The following is a 22866-nucleotide window of genomic DNA, read 5'->3' on the forward strand; positions in this document are numbered from 1 at the left end:
CCCCGTATCATAGTAGGCGAAGAACATTTTCCTGCTTACAGACTTTGCTCCGGAGGTCCCAGAGTTTGAGTGTCCTGTCATGGCTGCCTGAGACAATGCGAGCATTATCCAACAGGAATCGAGCGGACAGCACCTTCCCGCTGTGACCTGTCAGAGTGTGCTGGCAACAGAAAAGAGAGGAGTCACAAGACAAGGAGGCATATAGGGCTAACATATCCAGAACGTTACTCTCTCTATCACAAATTCACAGGGAAAAACCATTTACAAATATTGGCTAATAAAGAAGCTATTTCTTAGTTTTACTGTAATGACAGTTCAATTAAAAAAAGGTGACGATAGCACGTTAGTTCGCTAAACACTGTACTGTTCTAATGTTGTAACTCAGGAACAGATCCCAATGCAAATTGAAAAAAAGTCTGTCCTGAATAGAGGTCTCAGCTTGAAAACTGCAGATCACGCACGGCCCCTGCCCAGGCCCTGAATGCTCCTTGCTGATTGGCTGTATCGGATGTGTGTCATTGTTGTGGCTCCTTGGTCTCTCGGAGACACAGACTGAGACATCATCCTATCTGTCAGGAGCCCCTGAGCCCATCAGTGCACAACTAGAGCATGCTGGGAGAAAGCAGGGGCTGCTGGGAACCAGGAGCTTCTGGGAGGGGACCTTTTGCATCAGAACTTACTTCACATCACTGACCTCATCAACTCTCCTGGGGCCGTTTTTTTCAAATTTTGTAATATGGGTAACAGTGATCCGGATGTCATTTTTTTCTTAGTGTAAGTAAAATACATACACCTATTAAGGGTAGAATGACTACTGATTTGAGTCTTACAGTGCAATTAAAAAATAGTCGAACAGTCGCCACTTTCAGAATGTCTGGTGCTCTTTTTGTGAACGGACCGTTTAAAACTTTGCTGTTTGTTCGCTATAGTTAGAAACTGGATGGATTTTTAAAAATCTATTTATTAAAGGTTCTAAAACACTTTCTGTCCTTGTCAGCTCAGTTGCACTGCATGTCACATAAGAACCATCGACTTTCTGAGGCTTACTGTCATTTGTTACCCCAAAACTCTACAGAATGGAACACAAATGATTTAAAAAGAGTGGTCTTTCTGTTATTTCGTACTAAAATGCATTTTGTACAGCCTCGACAATCGTCCATTCTAACACAAAGACACAAAACACACTTAACATGACATGCAGGCAAGCCGTAACTGAGCTCTGTGGTGGGTACTTACACGCAGTCTGAAGTCATCCACTGTCCAGATCCTGCTGGCGAAATCATTGGAGGCAGCGAGCAAGTAGGAGCCCTGAGGAACAGGACAGAAAGAAAATTATAGGAATTCATGCAGGTCCAAGTAATGCAGCTGCTCAGTGGATTTTTACTGGAAAACATATGCAGTTTAGTTATCATGGGGAAAAAGATTTCTAAATTGAACGGTAGTTTTTACAAAACAAAAAAAACAAAATCAGCAGACGCAAGAGACAGTTTGCAAAGCAAGCCTGGTCCAAGTGTGCCTTTTCCAATCTATAAATGGACTGCACTCACCGCGCTGTCAAACTCGATACTGGTGATTCCAGCATTGCTGCCTGTGAGAGCTCCTTTCAGTTCACAACGACCTAAACAAACAGTCACGTTAGGAACATTGTGAACACTCAAGCCTGCATATCACAAACAGCAGCTTCCACTTTACTGATGCCTTTTCAGGAACATAAATAAGACTAAATAAGGCAATAGAATGGATTGAACTGCTATGCAATGGAAATCTTATTTCCATCCCGGCTTTTCTAAAGTTATGCCTATTTACAACAAAAAAATAAATGTAGTTATTGCTCAAGGTTACTACTTTAAAGATATATTGTATATATAATTTTTTTTTGCATTCTAATTCTGTTTTTTATGGTAGCAGAAACAGCTCCTGGAGTTTACGTAGTTAAGTATTTTGGTAGTCTCCGAATTATACTTTCAACCTCGATTAAAATGAACAGGAGGTCTCAGCTTAAACTTGAGATCACACACAAGCCCCTACCCAGGCCCTGAGCGCTCCTTGCTGATTGGCTATATCGGATGTGTGTCGTTGCCGTGGCTCCATGGTCTCTCGGAGACACGGACTGAGACATCATCCCGTCTGTCAGGAGCCCCTGAGCCCATCATTGCACAACTAGAGCATGATGGGAGAAAGCTGGGGCTGCTGGGAACCAGGAGCTACAAGGAGGGGACCTGCGAATCAGACCTTTTACATCACATCACTGACCTCATGCTCTCTGCTGGGTAGTCAGCTGTCTAGCTGTATATGTATCATTTTGGCTTTCTAGAAATCTAATTAGAACGAGTGAAGTAGCCAAACTTAGTTTTAGCATCATAGCATGTTACCTGAAACAATCTCCCATAGTTTCACTCTCCGGTCCATACCCCCCGTTGCCAGGAGGCGAGAGCCTGGGCTGAATCTCACTGCATTCACTTCCCCATCATGGGCATCCTAGAAATAGAATCAAAGAAGAAAGAGAAGTTAAAACCTATTGACATGTACAATTTTGTTTAGAAAAAAGACTAAGTGCAATGATATAAAATGAGAACTAGAAATATCAGATAGCTGAGTGAGTAAATTGGTGCATTCTTGAACAGACCTGTGTAGTCTTGCAGCCAATTCAGTGGTGCTCAGGGATCAACTAATTAGATGCTAGACCTGCTTATATGTGCTTTGAGTATCCGCTGCAAAATGCACTCATTCCAGAAGAGAATGGCGAGACACGTCTCAGTCTGTGTCTAGCCTTTTTTCTGGACACCCAAGTTTATATCTAGTTTAGGTCACAAGTGAAATGTGTTTTGAACTTAGACCTCAATGGACAGTGATTAGTCCACATCAATAAACACCCCCACACAACTGGCACTGGACACCCTTGCAACGATCTCAAAACCAGTAGCCACCTATGGGATTACCATGGAGATACTCTCTTACCACCCTGTAAGGATGGTCTCACAAGGTTTTGTGGGAGAAGCTCACTTGGCCTTGCTTTATGCAGTTCCACCTCTGTAAATACAGGACTCCAGTATTTAGTACTGCCAATCCAATATAAATGTAAAACTGCAGGTTCCATCTTTAGATATAAAACTTGTGCAGATGGCTTGACTGCAAGTGAAAAAAGGCACCATTGCTGCTTCTTTTTAGATTTTTACCCACATCCTCAATGCAAATAAGAAAAGAGAGAAACTTTTAGCAATATAAACTTTAGTCACATATCTTTTATGGCTGGTTTCAAAGATCCTGATTATTATTAATATTGCAATTCCTACTGTTGTCAGAGGTAATGTACACCAAAATGTGTGCTAAATGCGGTCTTTGAAAGTAGCTGTTAAGAGATTTCAGTTGGACAGGATTCCAACAAAGCTTTTTCTTACTCAGCAAGTTTGGCCAGGTTTGAAAAACAAAACTGAGGTCTCAGCTTAAACTTGAGATCACACACACAAGCCCCTGCCCAGGCCCTGAGCGCTCCTTGCTGATTGGCTATATCGGATGCGTGTCGTTGCCGTGGCTCCTTGGTCTCTCGGAGACACGGACTGAGACATTATCCCGTCTGTCAGGAGCACCTGAGCCCATCCGTGCACAACTAGAGCATGATGGGAGAAAGCTGGGGCTGCTGGGAACCAGGAGCTACAGGGAGGGGACCTGCGAATCAGACCTTTTACATCACATCACTGACCTCCTCAACCTATCAAATCAAATCATCAACACTTCTTGAGATCTATACTCTAAGTTTTGGGGTTACACTATTCTACTACAGTAATCTAAACAGATGCCCCTTCTTTGTCCACTTAACCTTCCTTCACATATTCCTGTTATAAGGCAAATACTCACAAATACATGCAGAGCAGTGGTTGGCACACGGACCGCCATACACACTCCTGTGTGCACCTCTGTGCCTTCAGGGGAGGTTCCATAAGAATTGACAGAACGACGCCTACACGAGAAAGGAAAAAATTAAATTAAAAAATAAAAATCACTACAGGTGTCATAGAAATCTAACTTTACCACAATAACGATTCCAATGCTCTATTACAATACACAACATATACATTTTGCCACTGTCTAGCTGATGGACACTATTTCACATTTACACAGGGAGAATTATCTACTTCAGTGTGTCCAAACAACTTCAGAACACAACACCCCCTTACGCACACACTACATAAAAACTAAACGGGGCAAAACTGAGCATTCATTTAATGTAAAATCAAAAAGGAAAGCAGATTTATATTTTTGTACTCAAAATCCTTGAACCATTTACTGACGACCAACATGCAAGAAGGGTACATTTTGCTTTCAAACTAAATGAACTTGATTTGTTTCCCCCCAGACGGGAAACACTGGTCAATTTGATCACTGCCTCTGATATGAGGATATTCACTTGACTGTTAAGTGTCTCTCTGTTCCTCAATCTGGTGTACCCGATACAAGGTGGCTGCTTACTCAGCCCCCATTCTAAGGCTTTGTACTCTATACCCTTACTATACGAGTGTTGCTGCTTAGTCCCATTCTGTATCCGATACAAGACTGATACAGAACCTTCGTTTACTGCATGGCACTTCCATGCATTTGTTTCCGGTTCCAGTAAGTTAGTGATACTATGGTGTTCACTGTTCCTACATGTTATGTATTGCACTTTAGTATGAATCCATGACCTCTTGACAGAAGGGGTCATTGATGCGATTTTGTAGTCAAATGGCTCAAACATCTGATGTGCAGCAATTGAAACCAAAAAAGGGAAAATAAACTCTCCCAGAGCCAGTGTTTGGAGCAGAGGTATTTCTTATTTTGAGAGATTTTCCTTAAGACAAGAAAAGGCGGCGCAATCTAATTGGCTAACACATTTTGGCTTTGCCTCGTGCTGAACACCACCCCCACACTGGACCGTACTTGAACACGCTGTTATGTTTCATTGTTTTCTGATTGTGTTTTATGCTATTAAGTTTGTTTATGTAAATATTTTACACAGGGAAACCATGCACTACAATATACACATACAAACACGGTTCTTTGCTAAAGCTTCACCTTGAGATATCAGGGATGCGATGTCCAAGAATTGGAGACTCAGAGAGGCTGCCGACACAGGTGACAAAAAATCCCAATGAAAAAGTAGGGGTATTGGGGTTGGGGAGATTAACACAGACAAAAAGAAAAGAGGAAACGGAGTTGAAGACATAGGAGGGCAGATTGAAGGTACAGGAAGTTGAAGACACAAGAGCAGGAGCAGGCACACAAAGTTGGGTTGAAGATACAGAGGTCAGGTTGTTGAGTTGACATCATTAAAAAAAAAAAAAAAAAAGGAATGGGAAGAGAAACAAGAATCATATCACCGTGGGCGGGACTGAATCATCACTGAATAATTTAAAATGTAATGTTAAAGAAAATAAAAAGTGTGCTAACCTACCCAAAGATATTACTGATGGAGTCCAGAAGGCCTCCGGGTGGCTGGGAGGCGCGTTTACTAGCAAAACAGAGAAAGAAAAGACTTTGATTGGATACCAGTGCAGGGTTTAAAAAAAAAGAAGAAAAAAAAAAATCACCAAAATGTATCTCTAACACCAAAGAATAGGATTATTTTTCACACTATCCCTCTCTGGTTATTTATTAGTGGGGTAACGATTCATTGTGTATCAATGAATAATGATACTTTCTTTACAAGATTTATGGTATTGTAATAAAAATGTATATCTTTTGTAGGGGTGTGCGACAATACCGATATAACGGTATACTGCTAAATTCAACAGGCAATACAATAACCGGTATTTGAACAACAATACAGGTATTTTTGGTTTATTTTTTGGTTAAACTGATTCAGGGAAACTGGAAAATGTCGGCTATTATATCACGATATAATCACTTCCTGCGAGAACTCGTAATGCGAGCAGAGCGAACACATAAGAAAATACGGCAGAAGCACACAGCGATTTTGAGCTGCTTAAATTCTGCAAAGCAAAGTCACATGTGTGGAATCACTTCCTGATAAAAAATCTAAAAAGGATGGCTGTATAGCATCAAACATTGCGGTATGTTGTCTATGCAAGGCTTAAGTAAAATCTGCTGGCGGTACCACCAACCTTACATACAGCGGTGTAATCCTGCATCTTAAAGTACCGGAACAGCAATTAAAATACTGATTTTTCTAAAACAAATTATACGAATTCACGTTTTATTTGTACATTGAACTTGAGGTTACATTTAATAGGTACAGTGCCTTGCATAAGTATCCACCCCCCTTGGACTTTTCCACATTTTGTAGTGTTACAACCTGGAATTAAAATGGATTTAATTAGGATTTTTTGTCACTGATCTACACAAAATAGTCGATAATGTCGAAGTGGGGAAGAAAATATACATATTTTTCAAAATTATTTACAAATAAAAAACTCAAAAGTCTTGATTGCATAAGTATTCACCCCCTTTGCTGTGACACCCCTAAATAACCTCTGGTGCAACCAATTGCCTTCAGAAGTCATATAATTAATTGAATGGAGTCCACCTGTGTGCAATTAAAGTGTTGCATGATCTCAGATTAAATACAACTGTTTCTGGAAGGCCCCAGAGTTTGTTAGAGAGCATATCTAAACAAACAGCATCATGAAGACCAAGGCGCTATCAAAACAAGTCCGGGATAAAGTTCTGGAGAAGCACCAATCAGTGTCATATTCTTTCCATTTTTTAATAATGGATTTAACGGTGCTCCGGGGGATATTCAAAGTTTCGGATATTTTTTTATAAAAAAATATCCGAAACTTTGAATATCCCCCGGAGCACCGTTAAATCCATTATTAAAAAATGGAAAGAATATGACACAACCGCGACTCTGCCTAGAGAAGGCCGTCCACCAAAACTCAGTGACCAGGTAAGGAGGGCATTAGTCAGAGAAGCAACCAAGAGGCCAATGGTAACTGTGAAGGAGCTGGAGAGATCCACAGCTGAGATGGGAGAAACCGTCCATGGGACAACTATAACCCAGACGGTCCACAAAACTGGGCTTTATGGAAGAGTGGCGAGAAGAAAGCCATTGCTGAAAAAACCCATGTCAAATCCCATTTGGATTTTGCCAAAAGGCATGTGGGAGACACAGCAAACATGTGGAAAAAGGTTCTCTGGTCTGATGAGACCAAAATTGAACTTTTTGGCCTTAGCGCAAAACGCTATGTGTGGCACAAAGCCAACACTGCTCATCACCCTGAGTACACCATCCCCACGGTGAAGCATGGTGGTGGCAGCATCATATTATGGGGATGCTTTTCATCGGCAGGGACTGGGAAACTGGTCAGGATTGAGGGCAAGATGGATGGAGCCAAATACAGGGAAATTCTAGAGGAAAACCTGTTTCAGTCTGCAAGAGACCTGGGACTGGGGCGGAGGTTCACCTTCCAGCAGGACAATGACCCTAAACACACAGCCAAAGCTACACTGGAGTGGTTTAAAAACAAGAACCTGAATGTCTTAGAATGGCCCAGTCAAAGCCCAGACCTCAATCCGATTGAGAATCTGTGGCAAGACTTGGAAATTGCTGTTCACCAACGGCCCCCATCCAACTTGACAGAGCTTGAGCAATTTTGCAAAGAAGAATGGGCAAAAATTGCAGGATCCAGATGTGCAAAGCTGGTAGAGACTTACCCAAAAAGACTCACAGCTGTAATTGCTACCAAAGGTGCTTCTACCAAGTATTGACTCAGGGGGGTGAATACTTATGCAACCAACAAATGTTTTTTTTTTTTGTTTAATTAACTTTTGTGTCACAATAAAAAATATTTTGCACCTTCAAAGTGTTAAGTATGTTATGTAAATCAAATGGTAAAAATCCCAATTAAATCCATTTTAATTCCAGGTTGTAACACTACAAAATGTGGAAAAGTCCAAGGGGGGTGAATACTTATGCAAGGCACTGTAATGCATGCGTCTCACATGTGACGTTTAGGCTACTCCCCCTTGATCAGTGCTGCCAGATTGGGGGTTTTTCAGCCACATTTGGCTTGTTTTGAAAGCACCTAGCAGGGAAATGTCTTTGGTGGTTTGGTTCTTTTTTGGCTATTTTTATCATGCATGTTTTTTTCTATTCCTTTTGATTATGAGGTCATCTCCAGCGAAGAACTTCAATCACCACGATGCCCTGTCTAGTATATTCATCAGATAAAAAAAAGCAGTTCTGGTACTGTAAGTTGTGAGAAAAAAAAAAAACAAGCAAAGCAGATACATATATAAATAGTACATTTTTTTTTTTTTTTTTTTTTTTAAACAAATGTTTAGCACTTATTTATGCTTTTGTAATATATATTAAATCTTGAAAGCAAGGTCAGTCGTTTATTCCAAACCCCGGGTCTCTGCACTGACCGATATATAAAGCAGCTTTAAACCCGTGTTTATGGCCAGTCATAGGATGCACTTTTGAAAAACATGTTTAATATAAAATGAAAACAAAATATATTATTTATAATAATTAAATGGTATTTACAACCAATGTTTTTTGAGAATTTTAAACAGCTTTCAAACCAGTACTGTTTTTCTATTTTTCAAACTGGGGGCACATGCATGTACTTTAGAGGATCCAACAAAAATGAGTTATTGGGCATTTCATACGAGAGTTTAATTTGTCATATTACATTCTAACACTACACTTTAAATTCCATAAAAATGACAAAAAGCACAGTTTATACAGATTTATTTTGGTAGCAAAAAATCAAAATCAGCATCATTCAGCATTGAATTTCAGTATGTATCGCAATATATTGCAACACAGATCCTCAGTCACAATCATTTGTATTGTGAAACAAGACCAAAAGCACAACATATTCACTGTAGTTCACCAAATGGTTCTTAGTTGAAGAATAAGTGTGTTTTGGTATGAATACGTGCTCTCCCAATATTCATTACTTGTCTTAAAATATTCCATCATTAAATGACCATCAAGGCAATAACATGTATCGTATTGTGACATTAGTGTATCGTTAAACCCTTATTATGTTTTTGTAAACCTATTTGTTTATTTTTACTTTACTGTTCTTGGGTTACGAAACTATCTAGGGTAGCTGCAAAACAATAATTAAGGGATTGGTCAGGTTACTCATTTTTCTAACCCTGACTTAAAAAATAATTCCATTTGGGGGGTACAAATCTGCCAATAACAGAATGCTGAGCACAATTCTTTTTCATTAAGTAAAAGCATTTAAGGGCACATAAAAGGGTTTAGCCGTCGCCTCCTGCACCGAGATTATATACCACTGTAATTGTAAAACAAGAAACAGTTTTATTTGAATAAAACAAAAAAATGGCAAAGAACAAAAAAGACAAAAGACCTTGAAACGGATCTTTATCACGGTTTAACCCTTTCACTCCCTATTTCTAAAGTTCTATAAACTTGCATGCAGCACTTACCTGGGTGTGCGGGTGATGGTCTTCCCAGGCGACGTCTCCCCACCGGGCTCAGCAGTATCGTCAGGCAGGACCTCAATGTCATCATCCCTGTGGAGTGAGCACAAACTGCACTGGTCATCCACGGAGCTTCCATTACCAGAGAAGCATTGACTGGATTGGGCAAATTTGCTTAGCCAATCAGAAGTTAATGTTTTCAACAGATTGTAGGGATGAGTATTAGTCAACCAATCAGTTGTGCAGGGTTTGTTGAAAGTGTTAATTAGCCACCCTGTAGAGAAATTAACTGCATAATTTGGTGCGAAGTTAAACACAAAATCAGGTTTTACCATTTTTTCTTTTGGTGTAAATATAAATCTTATTATTGCAACACACATTATACATTTTTTAAAATGTACTTTTGACGCTGCAAATATGCACATCTGAAATTGGCGAACCATATGAGCAGTAATTATTGAGGTTTTCATTTTAATTATCTCTAATTTTGATGCGTTATCCTTTATAACATTTGCATTGTGCATCTCAAACACATTAGTTTCCTGCAAGATTCATTCACTTTCATTTTGTGCCCACAGGGCCACCACAGGCACATCTCAATAGTGCGACCACTAATACAAAGAGAGACCTGAAAGGTTGTTCAGAAGTTTTGGACTGATTCTTATTTTAAAAAATACTGCAGAAATATCTCTTTTCAGATCTTAAGGTTATAGTGTGTAAGTTTAGGAAACTACTATATGAACTATGCATATTACTTTGTTACACTTTACACACAAATTAGTTGGTGAAATCCAAACCTTTCTGCATAATTGTATAGTCAAACTATCACAATATATTAATGCATTACGCAATTAAAATACTAAAGAAATTAAAATATCTTATGATGCAAAAATATCTTTCTAATTTTGTCTGGTTATCTTTTAAAGATTTAGTCATAAATGTGTGTGTATGAATTTTGAGAACTAGTATTGTAAGGTGGTTGTTTTGTTTATATTTTTTCTCATACCTTGATTTAATTTTGATGTAGTTGATAAAGCTTTTTTTTTCAACAGTACCATAGTAAAAATCAGCAGAGACAACTTTCCTGAACCAAAAAGACTTGTAGTGACTGTTCTACAGATTGATGTACTTACAGGATGGTACACTAGAGTCATTGCTGTCTATCATTCCAGGGGTTTATTGTAATTTCCATGGGAGGTACTGGAAGGTGTTGAAGAGCATGAAGAGCATTCTATTTCCTCAGAGTGATTTATGTTGAAATTTGCAATCATTGCATGTGACACATGTCTGGCACTCTTAACACTTCCATACAATGATAACAATCTCCCTTCTCACCTCACCAGGTCTTCAATCCAAAATAACAGAAACTGGCCACCTCGCCTATCGAAAATCAACAACCGTAAATGGTCCATTAACATGCCTTCAGCAGAGATTAAATCGTGCCTCTCTCAACATTTCACACCACAAGGATTTAAAAAAAATGCAAATGTGTAACTTTTCCATTGACAATAATTGATCAGATCAATATTACTTTTTTGTTTTTTTAAAAGGATTTTTTAAAAGGATAAAACACAAAATAGTGTTGTCCAAGGGCTTCTCTGAGCACAAGTTCATGAATGCTACTCTTGTACCTGATGAAGAGACAGTTGGCATCGAAACGCGTTGTTTTATGTTTTAATAGACACTTTTTTTATTTGAAATGAAAAACTGAGTTGATCACTTTCTTTAATTATAAGATGACTGTATAAAGAAGTTCCTGACGAGTGTGCTACCAAACCTGTCTCTGCGACTGTTTGACAAGTAAGAGTTTGAAAATTATACTAAAGAATGTTGTCATAGCTGAGACACCTGTTTGTGTATACACTGATAGAATATTTAACTCTTAAAACGGTATTAAATAAGAAATGTAGCAATTCCAATGACAGACCACCACAAACTATATCCACTGATATATGCAAACTATATGCACTCAATGCATGTAGAAAATGTAATTATTAATAAGCCTTTCCTTAGCCATTTGTAAAAATGTGACAAACTGACAGAGACAGACAGTTAATGCAGTAATTGCATCATCTTGTACTTGCACTGAACTGCTCCATATTATGCCGTACTCTACTACTGCTCTTAGTTATAACTGTTTTCTGTATCTTGTACTTGATTTTACTCAAAGGTATCCGTGTTCACGCTCTTTGTCGAATTTGTTCTTAAATGTAATTTACTGTATTCTTTAGTTTGCCCTTATTTGAATTTGATTTATTTTCTACTGATTTTACTGTACCTTATAACTGCTCTTATCTGTAAGGGGATATTTTGTAATGTGATATTGTGTAATGTGATATTTTGCAATGTGATACTTTGTATTGTGATATTTTGTACCAACTGTAAGTCACCTTGGATAAGGGCGTCTTCTAAGAAATAAATAATAATAATAATAATAATAACACAACAATAACAGTAATTAACAGTGTGCCTTAATATTACCCCAAATGATACACTAAATTGTGCTAAGTCCTTCGCAAGTTTTGTTCGCTAGATATATGAAAAACAAAAAAATGACTTGCAGAAAGTCATCCACCATATACCCCAAAATTATTAAACATGCTAAATATGTAAGTTTCATCAGAATAATGCAGATGCAGCATACAGACAGACAGGTTGCTTTCCCTCGCCTCCAGAAGATTTTTTTTAAAGTAACATGAACACCTATCCCACTAGATCATTCTGCATGTACAGTAAAAAGATAATGTTTAGGTTCTTGCCAATTCCAGACTATTAATTATTCAGAGGCACTCCTACACCAGTGAAGTCTATTAGTGTACTTGTGACTAGAGGCTACTTCAGTCTTTTAAAATGGCAGCTACATTTAGATCTGCTACTATGTAGATGATTAAAACAGAGCTTGATGCATTCAAAGTATTATGTACTAGTGTGATCCCACTCTAAGTGGCACTTGACTAACATCTCATGAATGCTACTATGAGTGTTCTCTAAATAAAGTGATTTAATAGTTCCAGCTATTTTTACAGTGCAACTTTAGGCATTCAAAGTGTTTTTGGCGGAACAGGGCAGATTCCAGCTACTGCTGTTCTTTTAAAGTGGAATATTTTACATTCACAACATGAAGATACAGCTTTGCTGATCTCTGTTTACACTTGCCCGAGCACAATCTACAGCCCCAAGCTCCTTATGCAGAGTGCTGGTTAGCTGGCTTTCAGCAGTGTTAGCAGCAAATCCTGTGAAAGCTGTACTCACAGGTCCAATTGCAAGGGCTCCTTTGCTGCATCAGCCAGTTCCTTCTGCAACTTGGCTTGTCTTCTCCTGAAAGGGCACAGAGCAAAAAAGTTAAATACAAAGGCTATATTATATAATAGTATTTAAAAACAGTATGTTTTCCTCCTATGTTGCGATCTAGTCTGTTTAATAACTTCTTATAAGAAATGTTCATGCAAAGTCTACTTGCATTAGTAGGTCTACATGATTTAAATACAATCTAATCCACAAGGGACAACATGTAGCAAGCCAAGACTTTAAAACAGGCATCACTGACAAATACAAATCAGGTGTCATTTTAAAAGTGTCTTCTAGTATTACTATACTTCTAGGATATAGCACTTGAGTGTTTTATGAAGTTAAGTCTTGACTTTTGTTAGTTAGTGCTTCAATAAGGATTATAATTAGGGCTGCATTTTTTTCACCGTAAAAAAAAAAAAAGGCTTATTTTCCCGGCTGCCACGTTTCTTCTTTTTTTTTTTTTTTTAATAAATTTAGTCGTTGCCAATTATTTTTATTATTTTCTCCCAATTTAGAGTGGCCAATTATTTTTTAAGCTCATCTCACCGCTACCACCCCTGCACTGACTCGGGAGGGCGAAGACGAACACACTGTCCTCCGAAGCGTGTGCTGTCAGCCGACTGCTTTTTTTCACACTGGGACTCACCATGTAGCCACCCAAGAGCTACAGCGTCGGAGGACAACGCAGCTCTCGGGCAGCTTACAGGCAAGCCCGCAGGCGCCCGGCCAGACTACAGGGGTCGCTGGTGCGCGGTGAGCCGAGGACACCCTGGCCAACCTAACCCTCCCTCCCCCCGGGCGATGCTCGGCCAATTGTGCACTGCCCCCTGGGGGCTCCTGTCCACGGTCGGCTGTGGAATAGCCTGGACTCGAACCGGCGACGTCCAGGCTATAGAGCGCACCCTGCACTCCACGTGGAGCGCCTTTACTGGATGCGCCACTCGGGAACCCCGTTGAGCTGCCACGTTTCTAAAGCAAACGTTTGCTGTATTTAATTTTTAGATACTTTTTTTTTTTTTGTATATTTATATTATTCTTTCAGAAATGGGAATTTTTGAATTTTCAAGTCAAGGGACAACGTAACCTTTCTTATATGTGGAGTAGGTGGGGCTAGCTGAGTTGAAGTCACACTGTCACATGATTTGAATAAAATGAGGAAAGCTATTCAGTCCAGGCTCTTCAGACACTCCAGACAAGTTCAAAGATTGGTAGATTTAGAGAAACTCAGAATTACTGCAAATAAAATCAAATAGAAAGGGAAATAAAAAATAAAAAAAACACACATTAAAATGACATTTGAAGCTAAACAAAAATATGTACCAAGCTGTCACAATCAATTTTGAAAAGCCTACAGTGTTGAAGGATCTCCCACGTGACTCTTCAGGCACTGAAAAGTAGGCCCTAGTAAGTAACGACTACCAACCAGCCCCCCTTTTCACCTGCAGTCCTTCTCGTTTTCTGCGTTGAGCTGGTTGGCCTCCTGTGCTTTCTCAGCCATCCAGCGGGAGACAAGCTCCTGGTTGTCCTCGGTGGTACGGCGCAGCTTCTCCTCCAGAGCGCTGAAGGTGATCTGCAAGGCGTCGTACTCGTCCTTCAGGGTCTGGTTGGCCGTCTCCAGGTCCTGCAGGTTCGAACACAACTCTTTGCACTCGCTCTCCAGCTGGGAGATCCGCTGCTGGAACTCTGCCATCCTGCACAGCACAGGGACAAGAGTGAATGTTTTCTAAACATAAATTACACTAACTTGGATATGTGAAAGAACTGAATCATGGATATGTCCAATGGATAAAACAAGGTGTAATGTGTCTCTCGTCAAAAGAACATTTTAACCCTAAGCTCGGAGGTCAACGTTATGGTCTCCAGCTCATTAAGCATGCAGTGTTTACATAACACTGCAAATATGAAGTTACTAACTCAAATGGTTTCTCGTATGAGTGTGACACTGTGGCTGCAGCAGTTTTGTAAAATAAACTGTCACGAAAGGTAAATTTCTCTCGTACAACATCCATGATTGAATCTGTCAGAGGGAATGAGTACAGCTGTGTACGGAGTATGAAGCCAGTACCTCAAAGCGTTACGTTTTTATCATCTGGAAGTTTATAGGGTGGCAGTGGCGGATTTGCAGTATCATACAAGCTCCCCTCATGGTGATGCTCAAATATAACATATACTGTGTAAAAAACTGCTGTGTACTTTCAAATTAATTTCATCAGTGCAATAGTTTCATTTAGCAGGTCAGTCACCAATAATGTTATCTATGATAAACAATTATCATCATAAATGAATGGAGGTACAGTTTTACTGAACACAAGTTTCTGCATTATAATTTAGATACTTTTGGTAACAAGTAACAATTCAGCCAGATTAAAAAGACTGCACCAGAAATGCATTAATACTATACACTGCAAGCTGTAGTGTGCAAGATATTTATAATGTCCTGTACTCTTACTCACAAATTTTACATTTAAGTTACTGGCTTTTGTAGGGTGCTTCAGTATTATTTTGTCAATCTGAAATGGGACAACAAAGTGGACTTGGAGGAATAGGAATCCATAAGAAATAGCAAAGGTACATGAACACTTCATTACTACATTTAAACAAAGACACACACACACCCACCCACATTCCCCAATCACCAATTCATAGTTCAGATAATTTGTACTCACGTTGCTTCATTTGCCTGGATCTCCTTGTCTTTCTGTTGCATTTGGTTATTCAACTCAATGACATTCTGGGCCAGCTAGAAAACAATTATTAAATAAAGCATATATAAATCAGACTAAGGATACAGAATTAAATGTCAGAAGAAAATATGCTCCAACTGAAAAGCTTTAATTTGGTTCATATTGGCATCAGTTAAGCTAACAATAGTCACGCTTATCCAATTTATTCTCATTTGAAAGAAGCAAATGTGGCCTCAGGTTTAGAGCCGGACTAGGTGGCAGTGTGTCCGAGGTTACAGCAGAGCGACTGGGAGGCAGTGTGTCCTCAAGGTTAGAGCAGAGAGACTGGGAAGCAGTGTGTCCTCGAGGTTCGAGCCGAGGGACTGGGGTATCTCTGGAAACATTCACTCTTCTGTAGACTGGCACTAACCTCCCCACGCTTCTTGTGCAGCTCTGTCAGCTCCTCTTGGTGTTTGATCCTAATCTGGGCCATCTCCTGTAACAGGGCTTCACTCCGCACTCCATCATGACCTGGGCTACAGATACAAACACAAAGAAATACATGCATTTAAACGGAGGAAACACATTGGAGCCTAGACCCCGTTCACACTACTGGGCTGGCCCAGGGCCACCGCATATTTAGGTCTGCAACCCTATTCACGTTTGCAGTTTAACACTAGAACCGCCATGTGGATAAATTTGACCCATTTTGGATTTAAAATGTTAATTACTCTTCCATTGTAAATCACATGCGTATGTCAGTTTTTGACTTTTCCTAAATATATGAATTAAATATCATGACACCATTTGATAGAAAGAATCGCAAAATGAAGTTATAAACAGTTCTTTTTTTATATAACGGAAGACACACACCCTCCTCCTCTAGCAAACGTGTATTTTTTATTTCAAGCTTTTCTTTGTTTGTAGACTGACTATGAGACAGAGATTGCTATGATTGTGGATTTGTACAATTGCACCAAGATGCCAACTCAGTGAAAGCCTATGCTTTTATTTTGCAATGTACCTGGGCGACATCAATCCATCATTTTGTTCCAGAAATGCAACTGGGAATATATCAGTAGGAAATATTTAGTCTTGAAGGTATTCATTTTGATTGGAATATGGCAAGCTTCACTCAGATGTTTTATATTACTTTAACTTCTATTATATTATCTTGGTTTACAGGTTTGTATGTACCAGTTTACACGTGTTTACACAATAGTGTTCAATGGAACTGCGTCTGTTTACAACACAGCTCCTGGATGCAGGCACTACGTTATACCGTAGTATTATATTTTCTTTTTATGTAGTATTAGAAACAATGATTTCGGTTCTAGTTTTGTATGTAGATATACCTGTTTACACCTGTAAACGGGTATATATACATACCCATTTCTTTTGAAATGTGTATCTTATTATATTTTTTCACTGTTTGTAGTCGTGCTGTATATAAGCATATGCGCCCATTTTGAAAATAAAGCCTTTTAATGTTTAATTTTCCACTTAAATACAGTGTTTCTGCTATGCAAATGTTAGATATGATGTTCATGAATAAAACTTTTGAGTTGTATCCAATAGTATGCCTTTCATATTCATAACAAAGCAGTTTAAAAATGTATGGGTCAAAATGACCCACGTGGCGGTTCTAGTGTTAAGGTGCCTTTGCGGGTTCACATACGTGACTGAAAAGCAGGCCTAAAATGTGGCGAATTGGGAAGGATATATATAATTAAGTAATACCCCAAACATAAAAGCCAAAAGTGGTTGAATGTTTGTTACTACTCCAATTTGGCTTGCTAAATGACCAATGGGCTTACAGGCAACTTTTGCCATATGTTTTTTTTTTTATTTGAGAGGCATTGCGGCAAGCAGCTTGGGCACTGCAGCAATTGCTGCTTAGAGCGTTTGTCTAGGGCTGTTTGATTCCGTTTAATTTCCAAAAAATTGTAACCAAGATAAACATGTTTAACTGTTTAAACTTTAACATATTTGGACCACTCAGACTGACGATACTATACAGTATTCATGTTTATAAGACTATACGTGTACAACACTAATTCGTATATGGAACAGAACATGAATAAATACCACACAGACTTTTTTGCTGGCGCACTGCAATTTATTTGCAGCTTTAGTCTGCAATTGTTACGTGTTTGTTAACCATCTCATTGGCTTGACTCCTTCCATTAAATTTAATTTAGAATATAACCAATACCGTCATTTTTTTAGATACACAAGTCTGTTTTACTGAGGGAAATCTATATACAAAACTGATAAAAATAGCATTTTGCATGCTTCAAGTTTTCATTTTGTAGCCCTTAAACAGGGACTTCCATACAGTCAGTTCTTAAGACTTAAGCTGATCTGCTCAAAACCTAGAGATTTTGAATTTGAGGTACAGAGGATGTACAATCAATTTCTATCTAGAAACTATCCGAGCCTGGTTAGATAAAGCTCTCTCCCAGGTTCGATGCAAAACTATTAATGAGCTCCCTCATTTAGATAAAAAACACAAAGAACATTCTATCATCTGTTGCACGACTTACATTACGCAAAGTCTGGAAATTAAGAATACAATTAGGAAGCATTGGCATGTTCTGTCTGCAGATACTATTGGCAGCAGGATTTAACAAATTACCGTTATTTACTCATTATAGAGGAAGAAACCTGAGACAATTTGGTTAGGTCTGATTCGTTTAAATATTCAAGAACTGGAGTTGTACTGAATAAATCGACTGGTTTCTTTCCTTGTCGTAATTGTGCTGCCTGCGATAACGCGGTTAAAACCAATAATTTCACAAGCAACACAACACAGAAGTACAATATTTTACAGGTTATTACCTGTGCCTCGACTAATGTCATGTATTTGATTTCCTGTCCTTGCCATTTACAGTACACTGGAAAAACCACCACAGTTAAGATTGTGCATTAATGAACACAAGAGTTAAATCCGGAGAAAAGACATCCATTTACCAATAGCTAGACACTTTTTCGATGCCACACATTCAGTTTCGGATCTTAAACTTTGTGGATGAAAATCAGATGAAAACTGGAGGTGCAATACAGACTGTGGGTTGCTTACCTGAGATCATGTCTGCTGTGGCTGTCGAATTTATCAGTCTGAAGCCTCTCTGAAAGAACAGCTTGCAGGTCAGACTTCTCCAGCAGTCTATTATCTACAGGTGAGAGAGGAAGGGGTTAATCAATCTGGTTACTTGTACACAAGCTTCCTTGGCTATTCACAGATTTAACCACTGTGGCCAAGTTTCTATTACAATTCCCCAGTCTTCTTACAGGGAAGCTGTACTCTGTAAATTGTGAGATAAATTGTTTAACTATACTTGGATATTCTTGATAAACAGTATGCTATTGATTAGCATTACATAAATCACAGAAAGCAACTGCAGAGAAACTAGTAGCACAAACTGCCAAGAGAAGGGATTTTTTTAAAAACACATTATTTCAAATCATAAATCAAGCACGCTTTGTTTGAAAGAATATTTCTGCTGCTGTTTGGTCTCTCTGCTTCAGCTGTTCTGCTACATGTCTCTTGCAAGTGCATTCAGTCATTTGATCTTCATAAACTGATATATTAAGAATGCAGAAGGGCAACTCCAAGACGCACAGTAAGCTGCATTGGGCCATATTTTCAATGCAACAGGTCAGACTGAGAAACAATCAACATAAGAATGTTTAAAAGACCTCCAGTGACATTAATTAGGTACTGTTTTCCAAAGTCAACAGATGTTTTTCTCCTTTCAAAAAATAGGAGTTAATGAAATGACTAAAATAAAACTTTGAAAAAATGGACCATAGTATCATAAAGCAAAGTTTTCCTGTGGGGAAAGTGTCATTCAGAAAGTGTTCTAGAATAGTGTTTTGGGTAGTGATAACACAGAATACTGAATCATAGTAAAACCTGGAACCTACATTGGTGTATAATCTCCTCAAAAGCCTGTCTCTGAACCCGGTCTCTTTGCTTCAACTGCTCTGCTATGTGTCTCTTCCAGGTGCATTCAGTCCGGCACTCTGCCCCAGGCATTTTGATCTGAAAATACAACACATTTCTTAAACAGTAGCCACCTGTATTGTATCATGTGTGTGTGTGTGTGTGTTATGATTTGTAAGCCACATGTGGCTTGGCCCAGTGAGTTACACTCCAAATAAATAACCCTGCTCTTTGGGAATTAACAGTGACAGTTACATGTAACTTGGCCTGTAAACATCAAAGGTAAAATATAGCAGACCGAATAATGAGAAGTGATCACGATTTGAAATTCACAACACAACACAGGAAATAACAAACCAATCAGGTCTGTATTAGTAATGCACCTATGCCAAATGTCCCTATATGGTCGAGACAGTCCTGATTTCCTAGCAAATGTCCCGCGTCCCGATGCATAGGAAGAAAGCCCCGGGGATGAGCGTCCCGATGAACAGTTTGCAAATGTTGTCAAGTATGCTAATGACTGCGAGATATAATAACGAAGACAGCAAAAACTTAAATACAATGTTAGAAATAATCTGAATTTGAAAATGGGTACTTTGACCTCGCACGCGATTTCAGCTATGTCACTGTAATAACATAGTACCGGTACCACAGCAATATCAAATGGGATTTAAAAATAAATTTTTATGCATGATGCCCTACCTAATCCCAACTTCTAAAATCCACGGTGCCGCATAATTTAATAAGGAGTGTACACGATTCCAAGTCGATGTACTCTATAAGCGTATTATTATTATTTTGTTGTTGACGAATTACTTACTCTGAAGTACTTTATCCTCCAGTGTTTGCGAACACAGCACTGTAGTTGAATCAGTACGTGGTTCAGTCACACTGAGTATTTCATCTCCTCATAGTACTAGTTTGTGTTTTTTTTCACTCGTCCACCCCTCTTCCTTTCCACCATAGCCGCTCCTCCTGCATCTTTGCGGGGTCCTGAAAGCCTGATTGTCGCGGACAAAACACATCACAGGTGCCTGCATTTCCTTAAAAGAAAATCGCCTAAAAGCTGATTTTTCACTTGTGTTTACTTGGACGCGTTTCGCCTTTAGTACAGGATAAATGTTTTCGATTAAATAAAATAATAATAAAGACAGGCACTTAGGAAGTAACGTTCAACATATTGGCCCCACAGCCGGTCAGGGACAGAGTATTTTATTCTGAGCTAACGCAGTGCTGCCAGATTTGAGCTGGTTCGCGCCCAATTGTGGTTATATATTTTTTTTTTATTGTGCGTGACAAAATGGCTTTGGGCGGGTGCCTAATTTTTGGGCTAGTTTGGGGTATTTGTGCGGGTATTACATTTGGATATATTTTGAATAGTTTTAAAGTATTAACGATATTTTTAAGCAAAACACTAAGCTATATGAGTCACAACCCTTAGTGTTTACGCCACTGTTGCTAAACATTGTAACAATAGCACGCATCCGTATTTGTGAATATGACGTACATTAATTCCATTATGGGTAGCGTATGACTTTGGGCTACAAACGTAGCACTTTCTAAGGCACAATCTGGTAACAAGGCGTTATTGCAAATGAGAATTTGTTCTCAAGGGGTTTACTTGATTAAAGAAAAGCAATTATTGATTGATTCACATTTCAGGTGAATGTTTAGTAATTACCAGGGATCCTAGTTTTTCCGCAATAATAATAATAATAATAATAATAATAATACTAAACTGCGATAAAAAATTCTTTATTCCGCAATTAAAACAAAAGCCTGAAATTCAGTCGTCTTGTTGAACAGTTACCACAGGAAGTACTTATTGGTACACTCAATTTCGAAGGAAGTTGCCTCGCCCTGTGTGTTGCGTTAACCGAGATCGCTACACTATAAACAAACGTACCGGTTACTTTAAACATCACAAACACTTCTGTGTAGTAATAATAATAATAACAATAAACAAATAGTTTCAGCATGAATGTGACCGTGCCAGTGCGCCTCGTTCGACCTTGCCCTCTGTACACCAGAAGCAGTTATATTGAACACATATGTTTACTAAATTTAAAGCCTGTGCCGATGATTATATAGTATAAGTGCATTGATTTGGTTACCAAACAACCAAAAAAAAGTTTTGCATGGTTTTTGCAAGTGTAAAAATAAAAATTCACCAACAGCACTGAAAATCCGTGCTTTTCGGCAGCAAACGGATTCCTAGGATCCCGGGTAATTAAACACATAAAACACAAAAAAGTTACAATGGCAAATAGTGTAGTTGCCATTTGTTACAATAGGAAACAACGTCAGCGGTGATTGTGATGTCACAACTTTCACTTCTGATTGGGCAGATTTACAGGAAGTGGGTGGGTTTTTGTAAAAATGGTGCATGTTTACTGAAACGTTGTAGGCCAGGAATGCTTTAAGTATGAAGGAACATAAACTTCAGTTCCATGTACTGGAGAACCAATTAAACTGTTATATAAAAATAGTAATTTTTAATTAATTTTTCTTAAATGTAATAGCAACAATAGATACATATCAAATAAATAAAGAGCAAGGAATCCGAATCATGATAAAATACAAAATACATACACACAAAAAGAAAGGAATGCAGAATAGGGATTTAGGAAAAGCATCAAATACTATTAGTAATGAAGAAGCAACTAACAATTGGGTGCACAACAGCAAGAATATCAAAGATAAAACAAACAAACAAACAAACAGAAGATCACTAAGGGTCATCAAGTGGACACAGTATTTAATTTATCTCACAAAACATGAACAGCTTCACAGAAAGCATTATTATGCAAGGGGCTCAGGTTTGTTCTGGCAAGAAGATAAATAAATAAGTTAACAGAATTAAAAGCATGGGAAAGACGAATGAGGCTAGAGGAATTATTTTATAATGAAACACACACAGACAGAATCAGAATATGTGTGAACATGGAATACAAATGAAAAGAAAGCACCATTGGACTTCTCCAGAAAGAAGAAACACATGGTTAGACATGTATATTGACGCAGTTAGAAATGAAATAAAGGAATTACTAAAGGATGACAGCATAATTATAAGAGCAGCAGATAGAGGCTGTGGGGTGGTAGTGATGATGGCATCATTATAAGAGCAGCAGATAGAGGCTCTGGGGTGGTAGTGATGATAGCATCATTATAAGAGCAGCAGATAGAGGCTCTGAGGTGGTAGTAATGATCATCATTATAAGAGCAGCAGATAGAGGCTCTGGGTTGGTAGTAATGATCATTATAAGAGCAGCAGATAGAGGCTCTGGGGTGGTAGTGATGATAGCATTATTATAAGAGCAGCAGATAGAGGCTCTGAGGTGGTAGTGATGATAGCATCATTATAAGAGCAGCAGATAGAGGATCTGGGGTGGTAGTAATGATCTTCATTATAAGAGCAGCAGATGGAGGCTCTGGGGTGGTAGTGATGATAGCATCATTATAAGAGCAGCAGATAGAGCCTCTGGGGTGGTAATAATGATAGCATCATTATAAGAGCAGCAGATAGAGGCTCTGGGGTGGTAGTGATGATAGCATCATTATAAG

The 22866-nt window shown here is 38.7% G+C and overlaps 1 protein-coding gene and 3 non-coding genes across 6 annotated transcripts in view; all 4 read right to left on the minus strand.

Annotated features, from left to right (window-relative positions):
* The window catches only part of LOC117423455 (autophagy-related protein 16-1-like), a 33003-nt gene extending 10210 nt beyond the window's left edge, over window positions 1-22793 (minus strand). Inside the window, exons 1-15 of one of the 3 annotated variants that reach the window (XM_034039266.3) lie at window positions 20123-22793; window positions 19284-19401; window positions 18436-18529; window positions 15784-15889; window positions 15357-15430; window positions 14130-14381; window positions 12652-12717; window positions 9406-9492; window positions 5429-5485; window positions 5050-5097; window positions 3856-3958; window positions 2373-2478; window positions 1548-1618; window positions 1237-1308; window positions 40-160 (exon numbers count right to left, since the gene is read on the minus strand). In XM_034039266.3, coding sequence (XP_033895157.1) covers window positions 40-160; window positions 1237-1308; window positions 1548-1618; window positions 2373-2478; window positions 3856-3958; window positions 5050-5097; window positions 5429-5485; window positions 9406-9492; window positions 12652-12717; window positions 14130-14381; window positions 15357-15430; window positions 15784-15889; window positions 18436-18529; window positions 19284-19395 — 1369 coding nt within the window. In that variant the 5' untranslated portion in view covers window positions 19396-19401; window positions 20123-22793. The remainder of the gene's footprint in view (window positions 1-39; window positions 161-1236; window positions 1309-1547; window positions 1619-2372; window positions 2479-3855; window positions 3959-5049; window positions 5098-5428; window positions 5486-9405; window positions 9493-12651; window positions 12718-14129; window positions 14382-15356; window positions 15431-15783; window positions 15890-18435; window positions 18530-19283; window positions 19402-20122) is intronic. The other 2 variants (XM_034039267.3, XM_058990055.1) reach the window with 2 other exon arrangements.
* LOC117423798 (small Cajal body-specific RNA 6) lies at window positions 431-695 on the minus strand. Its single transcript, XR_004547831.1, has one exon. It is a non-coding gene; the product is annotated as a small Cajal body-specific RNA 6 (non-coding RNA).
* On the minus strand, window positions 1990-2254 carry LOC117423796 (small Cajal body-specific RNA 6). Its single transcript, XR_004547829.1, has one exon. It is a non-coding gene; the product is annotated as a small Cajal body-specific RNA 6 (non-coding RNA).
* LOC117423797 (small Cajal body-specific RNA 6) lies at window positions 3435-3701 on the minus strand. The gene has a single exon (XR_004547830.1). It is a non-coding gene; the product is annotated as a small Cajal body-specific RNA 6 (non-coding RNA).
* Window positions 22794-22866: the final 73 nt, after the last annotated feature.

This window comes from Acipenser ruthenus, chromosome 17 (genome assembly GCF_902713425.1).
Source record: "Acipenser ruthenus chromosome 17, fAciRut3.2 maternal haplotype, whole genome shotgun sequence".
In the NCBI taxonomy this organism is placed as follows: domain Eukaryota; kingdom Metazoa; phylum Chordata; class Actinopteri; order Acipenseriformes; family Acipenseridae; genus Acipenser; species Acipenser ruthenus.